Source organism: Podarcis erhardii (assembly GCF_964252035.2).
Source record: "Podarcis erhardii genome assembly, chromosome: 13".
In the NCBI taxonomy this organism is placed as follows: Eukaryota; Metazoa; Chordata; class Lepidosauria; order Squamata; family Lacertidae; genus Podarcis; species Podarcis erhardii.
The window spans coordinates 32,650,121-32,670,965 of record NC_138502.1 but is presented as its reverse complement, the minus strand read 5'-3'; the positions used below and the strand labels follow the sequence as shown (position 1 = coordinate 32,670,965).

At 45.0% G+C, this 20,845-nt stretch overlaps 2 protein-coding genes, 1 long non-coding RNA gene and 1 pseudogene across 7 annotated transcripts in view; 1 reads left to right on the top strand and 3 right to left on the bottom strand.

Annotated features, from left to right (window-relative positions):
- The window catches only part of CALCOCO2 (calcium binding and coiled-coil domain 2), a 33,326-nt gene extending 25,639 nt beyond the window's left edge, over positions 1-7,687 (top strand). For all 4 annotated transcript variants that reach the window (XM_081837984.1, XM_081837983.1, XM_081837986.1 and 1 more), the window contains exons 10-13: positions 904-990; positions 3,032-3,152; positions 5,411-5,439; positions 7,232-7,687. In XM_081837984.1, coding sequence (XP_081694110.1) covers positions 904-990; positions 3,032-3,152; positions 5,411-5,439; positions 7,232-7,408 — 414 coding nt within the window. In that variant the 3' untranslated portion in view covers positions 7,409-7,687. The remainder of the gene's footprint in view (positions 1-903; positions 991-3,031; positions 3,153-5,410; positions 5,440-7,231) is intronic.
- On the bottom strand, positions 892-3,025 carry LOC309328346. Its single transcript, XR_014150801.1, has 2 exons — positions 2,518-3,025; positions 892-1,599 (listed from the first exon to the last, which is right to left on the bottom strand). It is a non-coding gene; the product is annotated as an uncharacterized lncRNA (long non-coding RNA).
- A 2,694-nt stretch (positions 7,688-10,381) lies between the features above and the next one.
- LOC309328218 lies at positions 10,382-11,876 on the bottom strand (annotated as a pseudogene). The gene has a single exon. The product of its transcript is annotated as an uncharacterized misc_RNA (transcript).
- Positions 11,877-14,173: 2,297 nt separating this feature from the next.
- On the bottom strand, positions 14,174-15,845 carry LOC309326696 (uncharacterized protein). The gene has a single exon (XM_081835572.1). It carries the CDS (start codon positions 15,428-15,430, stop codon positions 14,765-14,767), a length of 666 nt encoding a protein of 221 aa, XP_081691698.1. The 5' UTR covers positions 15,431-15,845; the 3' UTR covers positions 14,174-14,764.
- Positions 15,846-20,845: the final 5,000 nt, after the last annotated feature.

Below are 20,845 nucleotides of genomic sequence, written 5' to 3'. Positions count from 1 at the left end.
TCACATCTCCTTCCCAAGCCACCCCCCCCCCCACCATCCCTCCTTGAGTGTTTTTGCCTGACTGGAATGTGTCCTTGAACTGTTGAAGATGCTTTTGGTTTGCCTGGATGGGGGATAGAGTGAAGGCCGGTTGTGACTGTGTACGCAAATTAGTCTACTGTATATTGTATGTGTCAGTCTGGCAACTTTTGCCTCTGGCTGTGCCTACCCCTGGCATGTGGCCCTTGGAAGGTTCCCCAGAAGGGGATGTGGCCCTTGAGCTATGAAAAAGGGTTTCCAACCTTGGTATAGTGGGACATGGGTGGCGCTGTAGGTTAAACCACAGAGCCTAGGACTTGCCGATCAGAAGGTTGGCGGTTCGAATCCCCACGACAGGGTGAGCTCCCGTTGCTCGGTCCCTGCTCCTGCCAACCTAGCAGTTCGAAAGCACGTTAAAGTGCAAGTAGATAAATAGGTACCGCTCCGGCGGGGAGGTAAACAGTGTTTCCGTGCGCTGCTCTGGTTCGCCAAAAGCGGTTTAGTCATGCTGGCCACATGACCCGGAAGCTGTACGCCGGCTCCCTGGGCCAGTAAAGCGAGATGAGTGCCGCAACCCCAGAGTCGGTCACAACTGGACCTAATGGTCAGGGGTCCCTTTACCTTTATAGTGGTTAGAGTTTTGGACTTATACTGATTAGAACCAGGTTTAAATTTCCCGTCAGCTATGAAACTGATGGGTGAGCTTGGGCTAGTCACCATCTCTCAGCCTAACCTAGCTCATAGGGTGGTTTTAACAATAAAATTGGGGGTAGTTAAGGGGTGGGTGAGGAAACCTGAGCTTCTCCAGGGAGGTGTGGTGTGAGAATGATAGGCGACATTGTCCAAATACAAATAATTTTTTTTTACCACCACCCCCCCCCCCAGCAAAATTTGGAGAAGAAACTGGAAGAGGAAGTTCTTTCACATCAGACCCTGCAGAAGGAAATGAATGAAATGGAAAAGGAGAACAAGGTACAAGTTTAGTTAGGCGGGGGTTGGAGTGGAATGCATAAATGCTCCAGTGCTCTGAAAAGAAATGTGCTTTCTTTTAAGTCAGGGATAACCAGCTGTTGCTGGACTCTCATCAGCCCCAGCCACGATGGCCAATGGGAAGGAGCTGTAGTCCCACAGCATCGGGTTAACGGCCAGGAAGGCTATTGCCTTCATGCCCTGCTTATGTGCACCCTAGATGCATCTGGTTGGTCGCTGTCTGAAACAGGCTACTGGAATAGATGAACCTTCAAGTCTGAACCAGCAAGGTGGTTCTTATCTAGAATTGGCAATCCTTGTACTAGGCCACTGGGAAAGCAAATAACTGCACTGGCTGCCAATTAGTTTCCGCGCCCAGTTCAAAGTGCTAGTGTTGACCTGTAAAGCTTTACATAGCTTGGGACCTCAATACCTTAAGGGCTGCCTCTCTTCATACAAACAGATCCAGACCCCACACTTGTCATCTGAGGCCCTTCTCTATGTCCCCTCTCCCCAAGAGGTTTGTAGGGTAGCAACACAAGAATGGTCCTTTTCCGTGGTGGCTCCCTGTCTGTGGAATGCTCTCCCCAGAAAGGCTCACCTGGCACCATCCTTATATGTCTTTGGGTGCCATGCAAAACATTCCTCTTCATCCAGGCCTTTGGCCATTAATAATCTATGGTCTGTTAAATGGGGGGGACGGGGACTGTTATTATGACTGTTTTATTATTATGCTCTGTATTATGTTTTTATTATTATGCTCCGTAAAGTATGTTCTTAATGTTGCACACTGCCCTGGGATCTTTTGATAAAGGGTAGCATATAAGTTGAATAAATAACATTAGTAATAATAAATACAGTGGTACCTCTGGATGTGAACGGGATCCATTCCGGAGCCCCATTCGCATCCTGAAGCGAACGCAGCCCGCGTCTGCGCATGTGCAGGTCGTGATTTGCTGCTTCCGTGCATGCGCACGACGTCATTTTGAGCATCTGTGCATGTGTGAGCAGTGAAACCCGGAAGTAACGCGCTCCGTTACTTCCGGGTCGCTGCAGAGCGCAACCCGAAAATGCTCAACCTGAAGCTACTTCAACCCAAGGTATGTCTAATGATTTATGAAGACAAGCTTGTAAGAAACTGCTCACCTGGTTTCCTTTAGCAAATCAAAACAACAACAAAATGTGCAGCGTCTTAAAGACTTAACAATTTTATTATAGCATAAGCCTCCATGGGCTACAATCCACTCCATCACATGTAGTATGCTGTAGTCCAGGCAACTTTATGTCTCTGTGCTGTGTTTGCTGTAAGAGACTAGCAGGTTTACCCCTCTGGAAATGTAAAGCAAGCAGTGCTTCCAGGCAACCAAACCAAACCAAAGCAGCTTTCATAAACTGGAATGCTCTTGGTTCTTTGAAACTGTCTGTGTGTTCCAAAGGACAAATTTAAGTATGGCTGAGGAAGTGGGGCAATAGAGAGTCTATGGGCTTGTAACTTTTCATGGCCTTATTTGTGAAGCTGCTTTGAAGGACCCAGAATGACAAGAGAAGCCATCAGTAAATTAGCGATGATAATAATACAGCAAAGCTGTTGCACCCTGCCCAAGAGTAGTCCTTTCTCCCTGAACCCCTACCACTGGATTAACGGCTGGTTCCTGCCTCTCACCCTGCCTCCCACTTCTTCTGAAACACCAAAAATGGCATTGTCCAGTCAAAAGTATTCTTGCCAATCCCCTTCCCCTGAATTGGTACGAATTGTCTGGCATTATAACACAAAAACAGGGGGAATAGGAAAGGAACAGGTTTCCTTTAGTGCGATCGTGAAGAAAACCTGTGGATGTTGAGATGCTGATGGGCTGCAAATCCTATCAGTCCTGATATTGGCAGTGCTGGCTGGGACTGATGGGAGTTGTAGTCCAGGAACATATGGACCCCATTGTTAGCCATGGCTTTCTGTATTTCAGACTTGAGGGACTGCTTCAAGCTGCTTGCAAACCGTCACTCCAGGTCATCCTGGCTTCTCATTCTACCATTTGTTTCGTTGCAGAGATTAAGGCGGGAGAATGAGGAACTGATGGTGCACCTTCCTGAAATTCTGGATCATCCACCTGGGGTCCTAACCCAGTCACCAGAAAACTCAGTCCTGGTGTATGGCAATCCCTATACTGGTGAGTGCATTAGAGAATCCACTTAGAAGAGTCCAACTGGAGGCAAAGGAGCATGCATTTATGTCTTGATATTACCATGCAGAAAGCCCCAGATTCAATCCCTGATATCTCTGGTAGGTCAGGGAGAGACTCCAGTCTGAAAACGCTGGAGGTCAGTATAAACAATACTAACCTCAATGGACCCATGATCTGACTTGGTACAAGGGAGCTTCTTCTTTTCATTGCATACAGATGCATATGTTTAATCTGTTTTGGTCTTCTTGCCCTCTAGTTTTATCATTGCCCCCTGCTGATGCTTCCAATCATCCCCCCCCCCATCAGTTCTTACTATATTTGCTAACTGCTTTTCTGCTGTTTTCTCCTTGATCTCAAATATGATCAAACTGCTCTGCCTCCACCGTCAGAGGCTGTATACTTCTGAATACCACTAGCTGGGAACCACAGCAGGAGAGAGCCCTCCTCTACTTGAGAGTTTCCACAGGCATCTTGTTGGCCCTTTGAGCACAGGGTGCTGGACCAAAAGGGCCATTGGCCTGATCCAGCAGGGGTCTTCTAGTGCTGTTATGATCTGCATCAGGGTTTCCCAAACTTGGGCCTCCAGCTGTTTTCGGACTACAATTCCCATCATCCCTGACCACTGGTCCTGCTAGCTAAGGATAATGGGAGTTGTAGTCCAAAAACAGCAGAAGACCCAAGTTTGGGAAAGCTTGATCGACATGCACACATTTCTCTGTCTCCACCCATCTCTCTGAATTCAACCTATTAGTCTGTCCTTCAGCCAAGGACAATGCCTTTCTTTCTTTCTTTCTTTCTTTCTTTCTTTCTTTCTTTCTTTCTTTCATCTTTGCTTTTTAACTTTTGCTCCTCAGAGGCAACTCTTCCCTCAACTCCACAGTTTTCACTTCTGTGTAGTTTTCCTCTAAAATACGGCTTTTTCCATCTGTCACTGTACTTGTTCCAAACATCTCTCAGGGCAAAACTGTGTGTTATTATGTGGGAAATCCCTAACTGATCTCCCAATGTGCTTCTTCAAATTTGAAACATAAGGCACTTCTAACTCTCTTGTTTCATGGGTTAGAAGTTTTTGGTTAACTACAAACATACCTTTCTATTGAATGCATTTTGATTTTGACCTCCCCTGGGCTTGGCACCTTGTCCCCTGTTGCAAATACCCTTTTCTTTCCCTTATTTTCCTAAGGGCAGGGACTGTGCCTGCTTGTTCTTTACACAGTGATTAGGGTTTGTTCTAGACACTTAATAACCATGTTTAATATTTATCAGACTGCCATACTGCTTTTTTGCCTGCGTAGAAAGGAACGATGTGGACAGCACACAGTGAACTTTGGTGCAGGAAAACAGTAGTATACTGGAATAGTTGGAATATGTTGAAATGGGAATGGGCACAGAGTCCTGCACAGTCCCTTTGCCTGAAATGCACTCTGTTCCATCAGATGGTCTTGTGTGCAACAGATTTGTCATCCAAATGAAATTTGCAAGGAGATATACACTGCCATCTTCTGTGCATTTGTTACTCGACCTACACATGCAGTCATGTATTGCAGTGCTGGAAACATTGTGCAGCAGATTGTAAGTCACACCATTGGTCCAGTACTGCCTTCACTGACTGGTAGCACCTCTCCAGAGTCTCAGACAGGAGCCTTTTCCCAGAGTCAACTGGGGATTGAGCATGGAACCTTCTGTTTGCAAAGTATGAACCTCCGTGATCAAGCAGAACCCTTCCCTATACAGTGGTACCTTGGTTCCCGAACTTAATCCGTTCTGGAAGTCTGTTTCAAAACCAAAGCATTCCAAAACCAAGGTGCGCTTACCCATAGAAAGTAATGCAAAACGGATTAATCTGTTCCACACTTTTAAAAACAACACCTAAAACAGCAATTTAACATCAATTTTACTATCTAATGAGACCATTGATCCATAAAATGAAAGCAATAATCAATGTACTGTACTATAAAATAAATAAGACAGTATTGTAGATGATAATTTTTTTAAAAAATAAAAATATTCTTACCTGCACTGATAATAGTCATTGTTTGGATGGGGGGCTTTTATCCATTTCTGCAGTCAATCAGTCAATAGCTGAACTGGGTTCCACACAGTCACAAAAACAAATTGATCAAAAAAGTCTCAAAAACGTAAAATAAATAGCAAAATAAAAGTGCCAAACTTTTAGATAGATCAGTTTATGTAAGAGCATTACATTTTCTTGTTATGGCTAAGATGTGCCATCTGTTTTGCAGTAAACCCAGCAATTCCTGAGACAGAGTTGGTAAGTTTGTGTGTGTGTGTGTGTTTCATGAGATTCGGGGGGGGGGGGTTCTGTTCTGTTTCATTCGTTCCCCAGTATTTTTGCTTACTGTGTCACCATCCAGATACATGACGTTTGTTCAAGGAATCTTAAGAGGACAAGTCCCTGCCCCAAAGAGCTTAAAGTCTATAAATTACACAATGGGAGACAACAGAGGAAGGGGAAGGAATTGGAGGCAGGGATTAAACAAGGGGAAGAACATGTGATGATTGCTGTTATGCATACATAACACAGTAAACACCACATTAATGCCCACATTAATGGTATTTAGGGTGCCTTAAGCCAAGGTTCAGAATTTAGTGAGGAAGCCATACAGCATGGAATCAGACATGTGGTTGGTTTAAAAGCTCTTAGGCTGCTAGTTCTGTTTGATCTACAGTTTAGAGCTATAACTTTTCCCTCCTGTCCATTTTCAAAATTATATCCAACACCCATCCACCTCTGTGTTGCCCTGTCTTTAGAATAATAGAGATGTACCACCTGGAAGAAAGTGTTGGAAAGCTTGAGAAGGGCAGAGAAAGCTGGGGATGGATCATCTGCAGGGAAATGGACTGGCTTCTCTTCCTCGCACTTTTAACTCCTTTTTTAGGTGATCCTAAGGAGGGAGGCTAAGGGACATGGGTGGCGCTGTGGGTTAAACCACAGAGCCTAGGACTTGCCGATCAGAAGGTCGGTGGTTTGAATCCCCGCGACGGGGTGAGCTCCCGTTGCTCAGTCCCTGCTCCTGCCAACCTAGCAGTTTGAAAGCACGTCAAAGTGCAAGTAGATAAATAGGTACCGCTCCAGTGGGAAGGTAAACGGCGTTTCTGTGCGCTGCTCTGGTTCGCCAGAAGCGGCTTAGTCATGCTGGCCACATGACCCGGAAGCTGTACGCCGGCTCCCTGGGCCAATAAAGCGAGATGAGCGCCGCAACCCCAGAGTCGGTCACGACTGGACCTAATGGTCAGGGGTCCCTTTACCTTTACCTTAAGGAGGGAAGCTAAACTTCTGAAACTTAAGTAAGAGCCTGAGACCTTACAACCCTAATAAAGCAATTGCAGATGGGTTCTCATTCTTAGCACTTTTCACTTCCCCCACACCCTACCCTACCAGGTTAAAAAAATATATATCTGTCCACTGTTAAGCTGCTTTGGCAGGAAATACCCATAAGAAGGAGGGGCAGCAATTGAGGTGGTGCTTCCAGGCCCTTAGTTCTGTCGCCCTTGCCCTCATTGCCCTGCCCTAGCCAGCCTCAGGTACCCGTGCTCAGTTGCATTTTTGCAGCAGATAATCCGCCTCTCCCGGTATGCCCCACTGAGAGCCTCAAGGTCCATAAATAGCAACACCCTAGTGGTCCCGGGCCCTAAGGAAGTTAGATTAGCTTCAACCAGAGCCAGGGCCTTTTTAACACTGGCTCCGGCCTGGTGGAATGCTCTGCCTCATGAGACCAGGGCCCTGCAGGATCTGATTTCTTTCCGCAGGGCCTGTAAGACAGAGTTGTTCCACCTGGCCTTTGGCTTGGAGCCAATTTGATTCCCTCCCCCCTTCCCCCCCCCTTTATCCTCTTGTGATGAGGCTGCATTTTAATATTTTAATGTTTCAATATTTTAATGTTGTATTTTAATCTTGTTTTTAAGTTGTAGTCATTCAGCTTGTTTTTATTATTGCTTGTTAGCCGCCCTGAGCCTGGCCTTGGCTGGGGAGGGCAGGGTATAAATAAAAATTATTATTATTATTATTATGCTTCCACGTTCTCATTCTCGCCTCCATTTAGGTCTCTGTGAGAAAATGTCCCATGTGCGACGAAGTCTTCCCTAATGACATCGGGGAGCAGCAGTATTCAGATCATGTGCGGAGCCACCTTCTGGAGTGTCCGTACTGCGATGAGAGCTTTGACAACTCCAACAAGCAAGTGTATGACGACCATGTCTACTGCCACGGCTTAGACTAAATTTTGGTCTACTTGCATAAGCTACAAAGGGATAGTGCCTCTTTATCTTACCCCACTCCCCCCCCCTTTTAATGTTATGACAGAGACTGGCACAGAAGGATTTCTGTGCTGTTAGATTTGCCATGCCAGGGGAAAACTTGTTGCTGGGACTGCAGCATTTCCTTCCGTCTGTTATCCACACCTGTTAAATGCTAAACGCACTATGCTTCCGCTATGGAAAAGGACGCATATTTCTTGACTAAGTACATCTTTCAACAGATTAAAGCTCGTTACAAGTTATTTCAAAGGGATGAACATTTTATTAAAATGAATGGTGATTTTCATCCTATGCGTTTGCAATTGACAGAAACCCCTACAGCAGAAGAGATTTGTTTCGTTAACAATAGTTTGTCTAGCTGTCTAAACTATAGAAATTCCACCTTCGCTTGCTTTGTGTCCTGTTCTCAGTAAAGGAAGTAGATAATTGTGAAACACCCCACAAGTGTAGTAGAAGAGAAGAAAGTTTATGTGCTCGCCAGTATTGCATCACATCTTGGGTAAAGTGCTTCTGAATGGTGGTGTTTGGGGGGGGGGGGGAGCAGAGAGCTCAAACTTGGTTTCAACTAAAATACTAGTGTCCAAAATGCCTTTGTGATTGAACAGGAGCATGATGCACAAGTGAAAATTAAGTCAAAATGTCTTCACACCATCAAAAAGCCACTTTGCAGATGCTGTTGCTCTGGTCAACAGCTAGCTTTCCAAGGAGTGGAAGCATTTTGAGAAGTGAAAGAGGATTGGCTGGTGGGCCGTAATTTCATAACTCCCCACGCCATTCCCCAAAGTGACCATGCCAGCAAGTTTAGTTAGCCACAGGATTACTTTCTCCAGGCATCTTTCACTTCCAGGCAGGGAACTGGGAAAAGAGTGGTAGCTTGGCATCTCTGAACAGAATCAGACTCACCATGCTGGATGTGTGTGTGTGTGTGTGTGTGTGTGTGTGTGTGTGTGTGTGTGTGTTCTCCTATTGCTCACCATTACGCTATAGGCAGAACCCACCAGAAAGCTGTTTTCTGTGCAGCCCCACTGAAATGAATGGGAGCAGTTAAGAACAGCGCCTCTTACACAGGTCATCTGAGGTAAACTCTGTTCAAAACAGTGGTGGCATGAGGGGGGAAAATACTGGGATAGAAGTAGGCCAAATGGATTCTGTGGTGGCAAGCTCTGTGTGATACGTTTTATGTTTAGGACTTATCCTAAATCATTCACATTTTGCGGCACGACTGCTGTCCAAAACACATTTACTCAGAAATGAGCCCCACTGATTTCAGTGAGCCTTACTTCCAAGTAAATAGGAGGGCAGTCTCAAAGACTCTGGTGCCACACCTGTCTCTGAGCCCGCCCAACAAATCTGACTGGAGTCTGTGCATGTCCTTATAGCGGGTATAAAGAACCCATGGGCACCAGAACAGCCATCAGGTAAACATTAGGAGATGAAACTTTCCTAATTCAGAATATGTGATATGTAGGCTACTTTGTCCCTTCCACATTCACTTGTCTTTGGGTTGTTTTGCCAGACTGTGAGGCAATGGCTGCTTTCCAGGCTGCTTAGAAAGCCTCCTGTCTCTTTAGCCCATGGAATGTAAGGCTCGGGGCCTTGAAACGGTTCTGTTCTAAGAATTTCTTTTTTAATCCTCTTATTTATCTACTGCCTCTAAATGGTAACTCAGGAATTAAAGTGACAACATTAAAAACAAAACAAAACCCACCTTTTAATAGAAGAGAATCTTCACGATTTCAATGCTGTTTGGGAATTTGCAGAGCTCGATGCAAAACTTGGATTCTCTGATATTTTTTAAACTTATATTCCTGCTGATTAGAGCTGAATACGTATGTAGAATACTTGTTCAAAAGAATCTTTTTAATTTTGATGTTGATGTGTTCTCCTATGCAAGACCAAAAGCTGTAACATGGTTAATTGCCTACTATGTATTGATTACTGATAGACCTCTAATGTTGTGGGGGAAATCCATTTTGCGTTTTAATAGCGTTCTGCTTTCAACTACTTTTGATGATTGCTTTTTAAAAGCATGGCATGTTAACACCTCTTCCAATGCTGAAAATGTAAAGTTGTATTGGTTGGCCTCCTGCAGTGTAATATTAAATAAGTGGACTTCAGTTTTTCTCATCTTATATTTCAAAGCAGCCAACTGGGAACTTCATTCTGCGCTCTTTCCCTTTGATTCCAGTGATTAGAATATGTAATGGGGGGGGGGGGGAGAGAGACAGACAGACAGACAGAAAAATCACAAGAAGAGCCCTATGGGATCAGATCAAAGGCCCATCTAGTCCCACATTCTGTGACGACCGCAAATAAAATCTCTGAACCACCCTGAGACTTGCGGGTATAGGGTGGTGTACAAATTTAAAGAACAATAACAACAACAACCTGAGCGCAACAACACTCTCCCTCTCCCACCCCCAGTGATTCCTGGTAATTTTCAGACTCATACAAGTGTGTGATTTAGGTACAATCTGTTCAACAAGAAGCTGTCCCAAGATGTTTTGCTGCCTGTGGAGAAGGACAAGAGGGTGCCCTCCAGTCCCATATACAGGTATGCCCATGAACACTCTGGCTCTTCATTCTTATTTAAATAGTACAAAGGAGGCAACGTCTCCCAGTGCCCCTCCAAGCCCAGCTCTGTCCTCTTAACACCTCGCTGCCACTCCTTCCCCCAAAATGCCCTGCATCAACTCCTTAAAAAAAGAAGAAGGGTATATTGATTTTCAAATATGCCGCAGCTTGGCAGCTTAAAGCAATATACACAGCAGTGACGAAGGAAAAGAGCGCTGCTGCCCCATGGAGCACAGGTCAATGTACTACAATGAGAATAAAGATCAAGTCTCTTCCGTGTAAGGACAATACGAAAGCCCAGCCCAGATTATCTTAATATGTCTTTTAAAAATAATTATGCATTATTATTTTTTAGAAAACAGAGATTTATTTTCAATTTAATTAAAATGGTTTGACATAATGGTAATAAAACATTTTTAAAATAACAGAAGTGGCAAAATACAATCCTAAGTCATTAAAGAAGAGAGAAATGAGATGGGCTATAGGTATAAAATGAGAGGAAAAAGAAGGGCTTTTCCAGGACCCAGGTGTGGAAGTACAATGGAAAATGATCAACTTTACATTACAGAAGCACTCAAATAACCTAGGATCCAGAGATTATAGTGGTGGGGCTGATTATTCAAGTTTTAAAGTCCAGGAATTTTCGTTTTGGTTAATGATGTGTTGAACAAAAGGGCCCATAAGAAACATTCTGAATTAAGAGAATGCCTTTATTGGTCCAGACAATGGATCACAAAAGTCCTGTGAATAGTCCAATAGTGTACCATGTTCAGTGTCCAAGAAGCACACTAAGGCATGTGCACCTTCTCCCAAATCCCATGGCAGCACTGGATAAGCAGGACAGAGTCCCATATAGACCTTGCACAGATGAAGGCATCTGCAGGGCATGTCAGCCAGAAGAAGCAACTGATTAGCAGGATGTCTTGTGTCCTCCATGCAACATGGGGGTCTTTGTAAAAAGGTAAAGGGACCCCTGACCATTAAGTCCAGTTGCGGACTATTCTGGGATTGTGACTATTTACCCTGGGCTTTGCGATGCACCTTAACCATCTCAGACAGCTTCCACATGGCCTCAGGGATTCCATCTCCGTTCACGGCACAGCAGCCCTGCACATGCCACCGGTGCCCTCGCAGTTTCCTCAGCCCCATTTTTTCGGCCACTTCTAGTGGGGGCCACGCTCCAGGCAAGTCTTGCTTGTTGGCCAGCAGCACTACAGGCACGTCTTGCAAGTCCTTGGTCTCCAGCAGGGCTTCCAACTCGGACTTGGCCTCCTCAAAGCGAGTGCAATCTGCACTGTCCACCACGAAGACCAGCCCATCTGAGTTGGGATGGTAATGCCTCCACAGGACTCTGATCCGGTCTTGACCACCCACATCCCACATGGTGAAAGAGACGTTGTTGATGGGCTGAATCGTTTCCACATTGAAGCCGATGGTGGGAATGGTTGTGACGGTTTCGTTCAGCTTCAGCTTATAGAGGAGGGTGGTTTTGCCAGCTGCATCCAGGCCCAGCAGGAGAATCCGAGCCTCCGTCCCATAGAAGCTCTGCAAAGCACTCTGAATCCGGCTGAGTAGAAGTCCCATGGTGAAACACCACCGCCGTTCTTCTCCAGACACAGGCAATGTGTAGCGTGGGGAAGAATCTCCCTCCTTTTTATAGTTAGTCGGCTGTTGTTTCATTGGCTCAACTCTAGAGGGTGTGATGTGTAACTGTCATTACTGTCTTGTTGGCAGCAGGCATGCTGGAAGTTTTGCAGAGTAGCTTCTCTGATGCAGGAAGTTTTGATGTAACCAGCGCCTGGCCGGCTAATAGGACCGGTTCTGCATTCTGGCTGTACAAGTCATGGAGTGAGTTTTGCTGCTGTTTGTGTTGCAATATTACCTGGTATGCCCATGACCTCTTTGGCTTTTCAATCTTATTTAAATGGTACAAATGAGGAAACGTCTCCCAGTGCCCCTCCAAGCCCAGCTCTGTCCTCTTAATACATTGCTGCCACTCCTTTCCCCAAAATGCCCTGCATCTGCTCCTTAAAAAAAGAAGAATCATATATTGATTTTCAAATATGCCGCAGCTTGGCAGCTTAAAGCAATATACACAGCAGTGACAAAGAAAAAGAGCGCCGCTGCCCCATGGAGCACAGCTCAATGTACTACAGTGAGAATAAAGATCAAGTCTCTTCCGTGTGAGCACAATACGAAAGGGAATGGGAGCCGCCACCTCGTTCTGTGCCAGCCCAGATTATTACAACTAAACCATACGAGGGTATCAAGTAGAAGATGATGTACACAAACACTGAAGGAGCTAAATGTGTTGAGCAGATAGCATGGCTATATTACACTTGTGGCATCTGAGAGCGAAATGGAGATTACGGGTTATATCCAATACTAGTCCTTCTCTGAGTAGACCCACGGAAGTTAATAGACATAACTAAGCTTGAGTCATAATCCAACTAGCATCCGATACAACCCATGAATTAGCAGCTTTCACCATAAAGACCTCAAATCTGGTTTCCAATATGCTGTCTATGAACCCCATTTCTTGAACCGCTGGCAGCCCTGATGTATCTTAAAGACCAAGTTTTAAGTCAGACTCTGGTGATAGATAAAAAGCTTTTAATATGTCTTTTAAAAAAATATTCATTTTCTTACTTTTTATTTTTAGAAAACCTAGATTTCTTTTAAATTAAATTAAAATGGTTTGACATAACAGTAATAAAATATTTTTAAAAAACAGAAGTGGCAAAATACAATCCTACGTCATTAAAAAAGAGAGAAATCAGATGGGCTATAGGTACAAATTAAGAGGAAAAATAAGGGCTTTTCCAGTACCCAAGTGCGGAAGTAGAATGCAAAACGATCAACTTTACATTACAGAAGCACTCAGATAACCTAGGATCCAGAGATTATACTGGTAGGGCTGATTATTCAAGTTTTAAAGTCCAGGAAATTTCGTTTTGGTTAATGGTTGATTTTATAAAAATGTGTTTTTATTAAAGATTTTCTTAGCTTACAAAAATATGTGCAATGTCTCTCTATCTCTCTATATTTCTCCAAGAAACATTTTTTACAGATCAGTTTCATTTCTTGAGACATTCAGAAGAAGGGGAAAGGGGGGAGAGATGGGTGGGGGTGGGGTCGGGTGGCAATGTTTCTATTATACTTAATATATGTGGGGTTTTGTGTCAGCGTCGCTTGTGCAGGTTCTGTGCTATTCACTTGTGTTCCTTTGGTGGTGAGAGAGGTTGGGCTTGGCCTAGAGTGTGGTTGTTTGTTTGTGATTGGCTGTGGTGATCTTTGTTTTCATCTGTGAGTGGGGTGGGTGGTGGTTAATGGTGTGTTGTACAAAAGGAAAAGCAGAAATGTTGACCCATAAGAAAGATTCTGAATTAAGAGAATGCCTTTATTGGTCCAGAGAATGGATCACAAAAGTCCTGTGACTAGTCCAATTGTATACCATGTTCAGTGTCCAAGAAGCACACTAAGGCATGTGCACCTTCTCCCAAATCCCATGACAGCAGTGGATGAGCAGGATAGAGTCCCATACAGTGGTACCTTTAGTTATGAACTTAATTCATTCCGCCACCCCATGGAGCACAGCTCAATGTATTACAGTGAGAATAAAGATCAAGTCTCATCACTGTAAGCACAATACGAAAGGGAATGGGAGCTGCCACCTCACTCTGTGCCAGCCCAGATTATTACAACTAAACCATACGAGGGTATCAAGTAGAAGGAGATGTACACAAACACTGAAGGAGCTAAATGTGTTGAGCAGATAGCATTGCTATATTCACACTCGGGGCCTCTGAGAGCGAAATGGAGATTAGGGTTGCACCCAATGCTTGCCCTTCTCTGAGTAGACTCACGGAAGTTATTAGACATAACTAAGCTTCAGTCATAATCCAACTAGCATCCGATACGACCCATGAATTAGCAGCTTTTACCATAAAGACCTCAAATCTGGTTTCCAATACACTGTGAATCCCATTTCTTGAACCGCTGGCAGCCCTAACGTATTTTAAAGACCAAGTCATAAGCCACACACTGGAGATAAAGAAAATGCCAGGATATTTTATTTTGTCTTTTTAAAATTTATTATTCATTTTGTTTATAGAAAACAGAGATTTCTTTTCAATTAAATTAAAATGGTTTGACATAACAGTAATAAAACATTTTGAAAAACAGAAGTGGCAAAATACAATCCTACGACATTAAAGAAGAGAGAAGAGAGCTGAGCTATGGGTACAAAATAGGAGGGAAAAGAAGGACTTTTCCAATACACAAGTGCGAAGTAGAATGGAATATGATCAACATTATATTACAGCAGCACTCAGATAACCTAGGATCCAGAGATTATAGTGGTGCGGCTGATTATTCAAGTTTTAAAGTCCAGGAATTTTCGTTTTGGTTAACGATGTGTTGAACAAAAGGAAAAGCAGCAGTGTTGGCCCATAAGAAACATTCTGAATTAAGAGAGTGCCTTTGTATCAGTCCAGACAGTGGATCACAAAAGTCCTGTGAATAGTTCAATAGTATACCATGTTCAGTGTCCAAGAAGCACACTAAGGCATGTGCACCTTCTCCCAAATCCCATGGCAGCACTGGATAAGCAGGACAGAGTCCCATATAGACCTTGCACAGATGAAGGCATCTCCAGAGCATCTGAGGCAGAAGAAGCAACTGATTAGCAGGATGTCTTGTGTCCTCCATGCAACATGGGGGTCTTTATATGCCTGCCCAGTTGACTATTTACCCTGGGCTTTGCGATACACCTTGACCATCTCGGACAGTTTCCACATGGCCTCGGGGATTCCATCTCCGTTCACGGCACAGCAGCCCTGCACATGCCACCGGTGCCCTCGCAGTTTCCTCAGCCCCATTTTTTCGGCCACTTCTAGTGGGGGCCACGCTCCAGGCAAGTCTTGCTTGTTGGCCAGCAGCACTACGGGCACGTCTTGCAAGTCCTTGGTCTCCAGCAGGGCTTCCAACTCGGACTTGGCCTCCTCAAAGCGAGTGCAATCTGCACTGTCCACCACGAAGACCAGCCCATCTGAGTTGGGATGGTAATGCCTCCACAGGACTCTGATCCGGTCTTGACCACCCACATCCCACATGGTGAAAGAGACGTTGTTGATGGGCTGAATCGTTTCCACATTGAAGCCGATGGTGGGAATGGTCGTGACGGTTTCGTTCAGCTTCAGCTTATAGAGGAGGGTGGTTTTGCCAGCTGCATCCAGGCCCAGCAGGAGAATACGAGCCTCCGTCCCATAGAAGCTCTGCAAAGCACTCTGAATCCGGCTGAGTAGAAGTCCCATGGTGAAACACCACCGCCGTTCTTCTCCAGACACAGGCAATGTGTAGCGTGGGGAAGAATCTCCCTCCTTTTTATAGTTAGTCGGCTGTTGTTTCATTGGCTCAACTCTAGAGGGTGTGATGTGTAACTGTCATTACTGTCTTGTTGGCAGCAGGCATGCTGGAAGTTTTGCAGAGTAGCTTCTCTGATGCAGGAAGTTTTGATGTAACCAGCACCTGGACGGCTAATAGGACCGGTTCCGCATTCTGACAGTACGAGTCATGGAGTGAGTTTTGCTGCTGCTTGTGTTGCAAATAGCATATCAGCAAATCCAGTTTTGCTATGGTTATTTGAATTGGTTGCAAAGCCTTTTGGCATGGTGACAGTGTTTTTCTTTTCTTTAATAATGTGAAAATTCCATTGGCAGTTTTTCATCATCTGAAAAGCAGAGCTTCTTAAGACCCACAAAGTTCTGGCTTGATTGGTTGGTATCCCCATATCTCTTGAAACCACAGGCAAAATCTGGCAGATAACGAACATGCACCATGCATTTAGAATACAGTCTTTTCCTTTTATGTATAATTCCCCCCATCCTGATCTGGTGGAAAACATGATGCAGCAGGATGAATAAAAACTGATGATTAAAAATAAATTGAAATTGTATTGTCTTTTAAAAAATTGTGATCTTATTGACTATTCAGCTCCATGTGTTTCTACTTGGGAGTTCAATAGGACTTATTCCTTTGGGAGTATGTTTAAGATTGCAGCCTAAGCTGCTTTCTCAAAGATACCTGTTTATGCAGAGAGAGTGGATATATTGTGCAGGTTTAGAGGTCTATATTTTTTCTTTAGAGTGAACACATTTTATAATATTTTACAGTTTTTTTTAAAAAAAGAAAGAACATGTATTTATAATTTTGTGTTTTATTATTGTAAATTGTATGGGATGCCTCTGGGTATGTGAAGTGACATGTACATATAATAAACCTAATTAATATTAAATGATTTAGCACAAGCCTTCGGTGTCCTATGACCCCCAAATGTGAAATGTGTGCCTATATAGCCAGCTCAAGACTTCACGGCCTCTGTAACAACCATGGGGCTCTCTTAGTACATCACTGTCCCAACATATATGGAGATGCCCTTGAACTGGTCTTTCCCACAGGGCGGATTGCTAATATTCTGTTGATTGGGGGAGGGGGCTCATTTTTCACAGATGGAACATTCCCTGGTGAGGTTTGGACTGCTTCAAGCTGCAGGGACCAATTGTGTTCCTCTGCCCCTGGAGGCTTAAGGAATCTAATGGATTCTTGAATGTTCTGGGGAGTTAACATGGCTGGTGCTCCTGTCAGGGCTCTTGTTAATTTGGAATGGTAAAATGCATAGAACCATCTACACAATCGCTCCTGAGTGTGCTTGCTGTTGCTGTGGAGCACATCCTCTAGTCGGTGGGACGCGGGTGGCACTGTGGTTAAAACCACTGAGCCTTTTGGGTTTGCTGATCAGAAGGTTGGTGCTTTGAATCCCCACGACAGGGTGAGCTCCCATTGCCTTATCCCAGCTTCTGCCAACCTAGCAGTTTGAAAGCACACCGGTAGATAAATAGGTACCACTGCAGCGGGAAGGTAAACTGATGTTACAGTGTTCCGTTAAAGTGAGATGAGCACCGCAACGCCATAGCCGCCTTTGACTGGATTGAACTGCCATGAGGTTCCTTGCCTTTTACCTTACCTCTAGTCACCTGTGTGTGATGAAACAGGAGGCTTCGTGGCTAGTGTGCAGATGGCATAAATCTTGGTCTGTATGTGACCGAACACATGTGAAGTCACACTACCATGCCTACCATATCTCTGCCACCATTGCATCTCCAAGTAGCTGGCTGGCAGAGCTTCTCCAAGCGGGGAATGGGCTTTTGTCATCTGGCCAAGACAACGTTGCTCTGACATGCTCAGGAGCCTGATGTAACAAGCTTTGCAATGTACTTTAGGGACAACATAACTCAGATTTGGACAGAGTTGGGTGCCACAGCCAGAGCCAGTGCAGTGAAGTCATCCAGGCACTTCATCCAGACATTGTTTGTTGCATCTGAACTGAATCAGTTTCAATTATAGTGACCTGAGGATATAGACAAGCTGCTTGAAGAATTGTGGCTGACCACCTGTCTGTCACAGTCCGGTTTATGGGTGATCGAAGTCCCGGCTGGGGACATTGGGACCGGGAGGCAAGATGGCGGGGTGGGAGCAGGAACAGGAGTCCAGAAGCCAGGAGTCAGAAACCCAAGAGCCAGGAGTCAAGAAGTCAAGGGTCCGAATATCAAGAAGCAAGGAGTCACAAAGTCAGGGGTCCGAGGATCAAGAAACAAGGAGTCACGAAGTCAGGGGTCCAAGGAGCAAGAAGCAAGGAGTCATGAAGTCAGGGGTCCGAGGAGCAAGAAGCAAGGAGTCACAAAGTCAGGGGTCTGAGGAGCAAGAAGCAAGGAGTCACGAAGTCAGGGGTCAGAGGATCAAGAAACAAGGAGTCACGAAGTCAGGGGTCCAAGGAGCAAGAAGCAAGGAGTCACGAAGTCAGGGGTCCAAGGAGCAAGAAGCAAGGAGTCACAAAGCCAGGGGTCCAAGGAGCAAGAAGCAAGGAGTCATGAAGTCAGGGGTCCGAGGAGCAAGAAGCAAGGAGTCATGAAGTCAGGGGTCCGAGGAGCAAGAAGCAAGGAGTCACGAAGTCAGGGGTCCGAGGAGCAAGAAGCAAGGAGTCACGAAGTCAGGGGTCCGAGGAGCAAGAAGCAAGGAGTCATGAAGTCAGGGGTCCGAGGAGCAAGAAGCAAGGAGTCATGAAGTCAGGGGTCCGAGGAGCAAGAAGCAAGGAGTCAAGAAGTCAGGGGTCCGAGGAGCAAGAAGCAAGGAGTCACGAAGTCAGGGGTCCGAGGAGCAAGAAGCAAGGAGTCACGAAGTCAGGGGTCCGAGGAGCAAGAAGCAAGGAGTCATGAAGTCAGGGGTCCGAGGAGCAAGAAGCAAGGAGTCACGAAGTCAGGGGTCCGAGGAACAAGAAGCAAGGAGTCACAAAGTTAAGGGTCTGAGGATCAAGAAGCAATGAGTCAAGGAGTCAAATGCAGCAAGGCAAGGAATATGTTGCTGTGGCAAAGAGCCAAAGGGAAAATGCTGACCTTATATCCCTTCTCGGCTTTTGCCATCAGGTGCTGTGGGTTACTAATCAACCTCACCTTGCCTCTTCAGAACAAACTTAGGAAGGCCCCAGTCCTGCAGACTCCCATTGGTCACAGGGCCTGGCTCCTGCATGCACACCTGACACTGTCACCTTGGCTTCTTATAACTAGTCAGATAGGATTGATTTCATGCATCCAGGGAGTAAGCAATGCTTCATTGAAGGAGAGGGAGGTACCACCACCTTGAAGGATGTGGTGGTGCTTCCCCTCCTTAGGAGGAGCTTCCTGGACCTGCAAGTGTCACGCGGTGACAATTATCCTCTTTTGGGGCAAGGGGTGGTGCTGTGGGTTAAACCACAGAGCCTAGGACTTGCCAATCAGAAGGTCGGCGGTTCGAATCCCCGTAACGGGGTGAGCTCCCGTCCCGTCGCTTGGTCCCTGCTCCTGCCAACCTAGCAGTTCAAAAGCACCTCAAAGTGCAAGTAGATAAATAGGTACCGCTCCGGTGGGAAGGTAAACGGCGTTTCTATGCACTGCTCTGGTTCGCCAGAAGCGGCTTAGTCATGCTGGCCACATGACCCAGAAGCTGTCTGCTGGCTCCCTCGGTCAATAAAGCGAGATGAGCGCTGCAACCCCAGAGTCGGCCATGACTGGACCTAATGGTCAGGGGTCCCTTTACCTTTTTACTTGAGACAGGAGTGGCAATCTAGCATGCTTGGAGGAAACTGAATATGTGGCTCCATTTCATAGCACTAAAATGACCTTCATTGCCTTCGCTGATGATATTTGTCAGGACAGGAAAGAGATGCAGGGAGTACGGCCCTGCTCATTCTTCTTGACCTCGCGGCAGCTTTTGATATCATTGACTGCAAATCCTTCTAGAGTGACTCAGCGTGTTGGGGGTTGGGGCACTGAGACAACAGGATGGTACACCTACCCAGAGGCAAGTTTATTCATGGGCAACTGCCCCACTCAGCCCTCCTTTTGTTCTTAGTTACTTGTCCGTCAATTATTACTACATTTTTACATGTCTATTGACATTGACTTGGAATACACAGCCATTTGTAAATCAGTTGGTTCCTTCTTTTTAAGAATATATACAGCTAAATGCCAGAAAAGCAGTGTTTTGTTTTTGTTTTTTTAAGAATTCTGGACATTTCCCAACTTGACTGTCCACTGGCAAATTCACTGATGACTGAATGTTAGCATTTGCCAGGATAGTCAAATGTTCAGAATTATAAAGAAAGGAACTGCTTTTCAAACATTTAGCTGCATATATACTTGAAGGGAAAGAGGGGGAACATGGGGACATTTAACGAGGGTACTGTATTTGCTGGTTCTTCAGATATACTAGTAAATGACAGAAATGATAAGACATGAAGCTTGATTTTGACATTTATCCCCAGGCCATAGTACATGTCTGCTTTCAGTAAATGTTTCAGCCACCAGGCAATAAATTTTCAGCTGCTAACTTTCATTTGTCACAAATACTCTGTATTTAGTACGCAAGTTGTGTATGTTAGGCTGTAACTGGGTGTTAGGAAAAGTGTGAGAGAAAGGGAAAATAATAAGATTGCTAATTAGGTACACTATTTATTTCTGCCCTCTGAATAATTATGTTCTTTATCAGCACAATACTAATTTATTATTAGATAAAAATTCTAATAGAAAGTTACAAGGAACACCTCATAAACAAGAGCATGTTCTTTTATAGGTCTCTAAGGACCCAATAGACTGTGTATCTGTACCCTGTGACTGTATGGGATTTGGATTGTCGGAGACCAATTACTTTAAGCAGTTTTCAATTATTCCACAGTGTTGCAGCACACTGGCAGGATTCTAGTTTTATACTACGGATATCAGAGCATGAATCAGAGAACTATGGAGAAAACTTAAAAAGCTGGGTTCACTAGACTAGGACAAATCTGTTGAGAGAGATCTGCTTTGCAAGAACTCTGTATCAACCTGTGCCTTATTTCATCAATGGACTTGTAGATTTCTTGTTCCAAAAGGAGGAGTCTGCATGATGAAATGCAAAGCCTCTTCTCAATCAAAGCATGTGGCTCGCAAACACTCAATTGGCTTGGAAAGCCAGGCCAGATTTCTAACACTTTGCTAGCAGAGCTAACTGCTATGGTCTAGCCCAGCCTTTTTCCTTCCAAAGACAGCATCATGGGAGTAGGATCTGGGCTATTAGTGAAGCAGGAGGGCTCTCTCATCAATTACAAGTTGTCAAGGATTTTAATGGAAACCCTGTGAGCACTGTAAATCTGTGCAGCTCTGCCTTGCATGCTCTCCCTCATTTCCATCACTCCATCACTCCTTGGGGACCGCGAGTCTGCAGCATGTATCAAGCAACATAGATTGGTAGCACAC

What these genes read in the sequence shown, in the direction of transcription:
- LOC309326696 (XM_081835572.1), bottom strand. Translation starts at nt 15,430, where the DNA reads ATGAAACAACAGCCGACTAACTATAAAAAGGAGGGAGATTCTTCCCCA.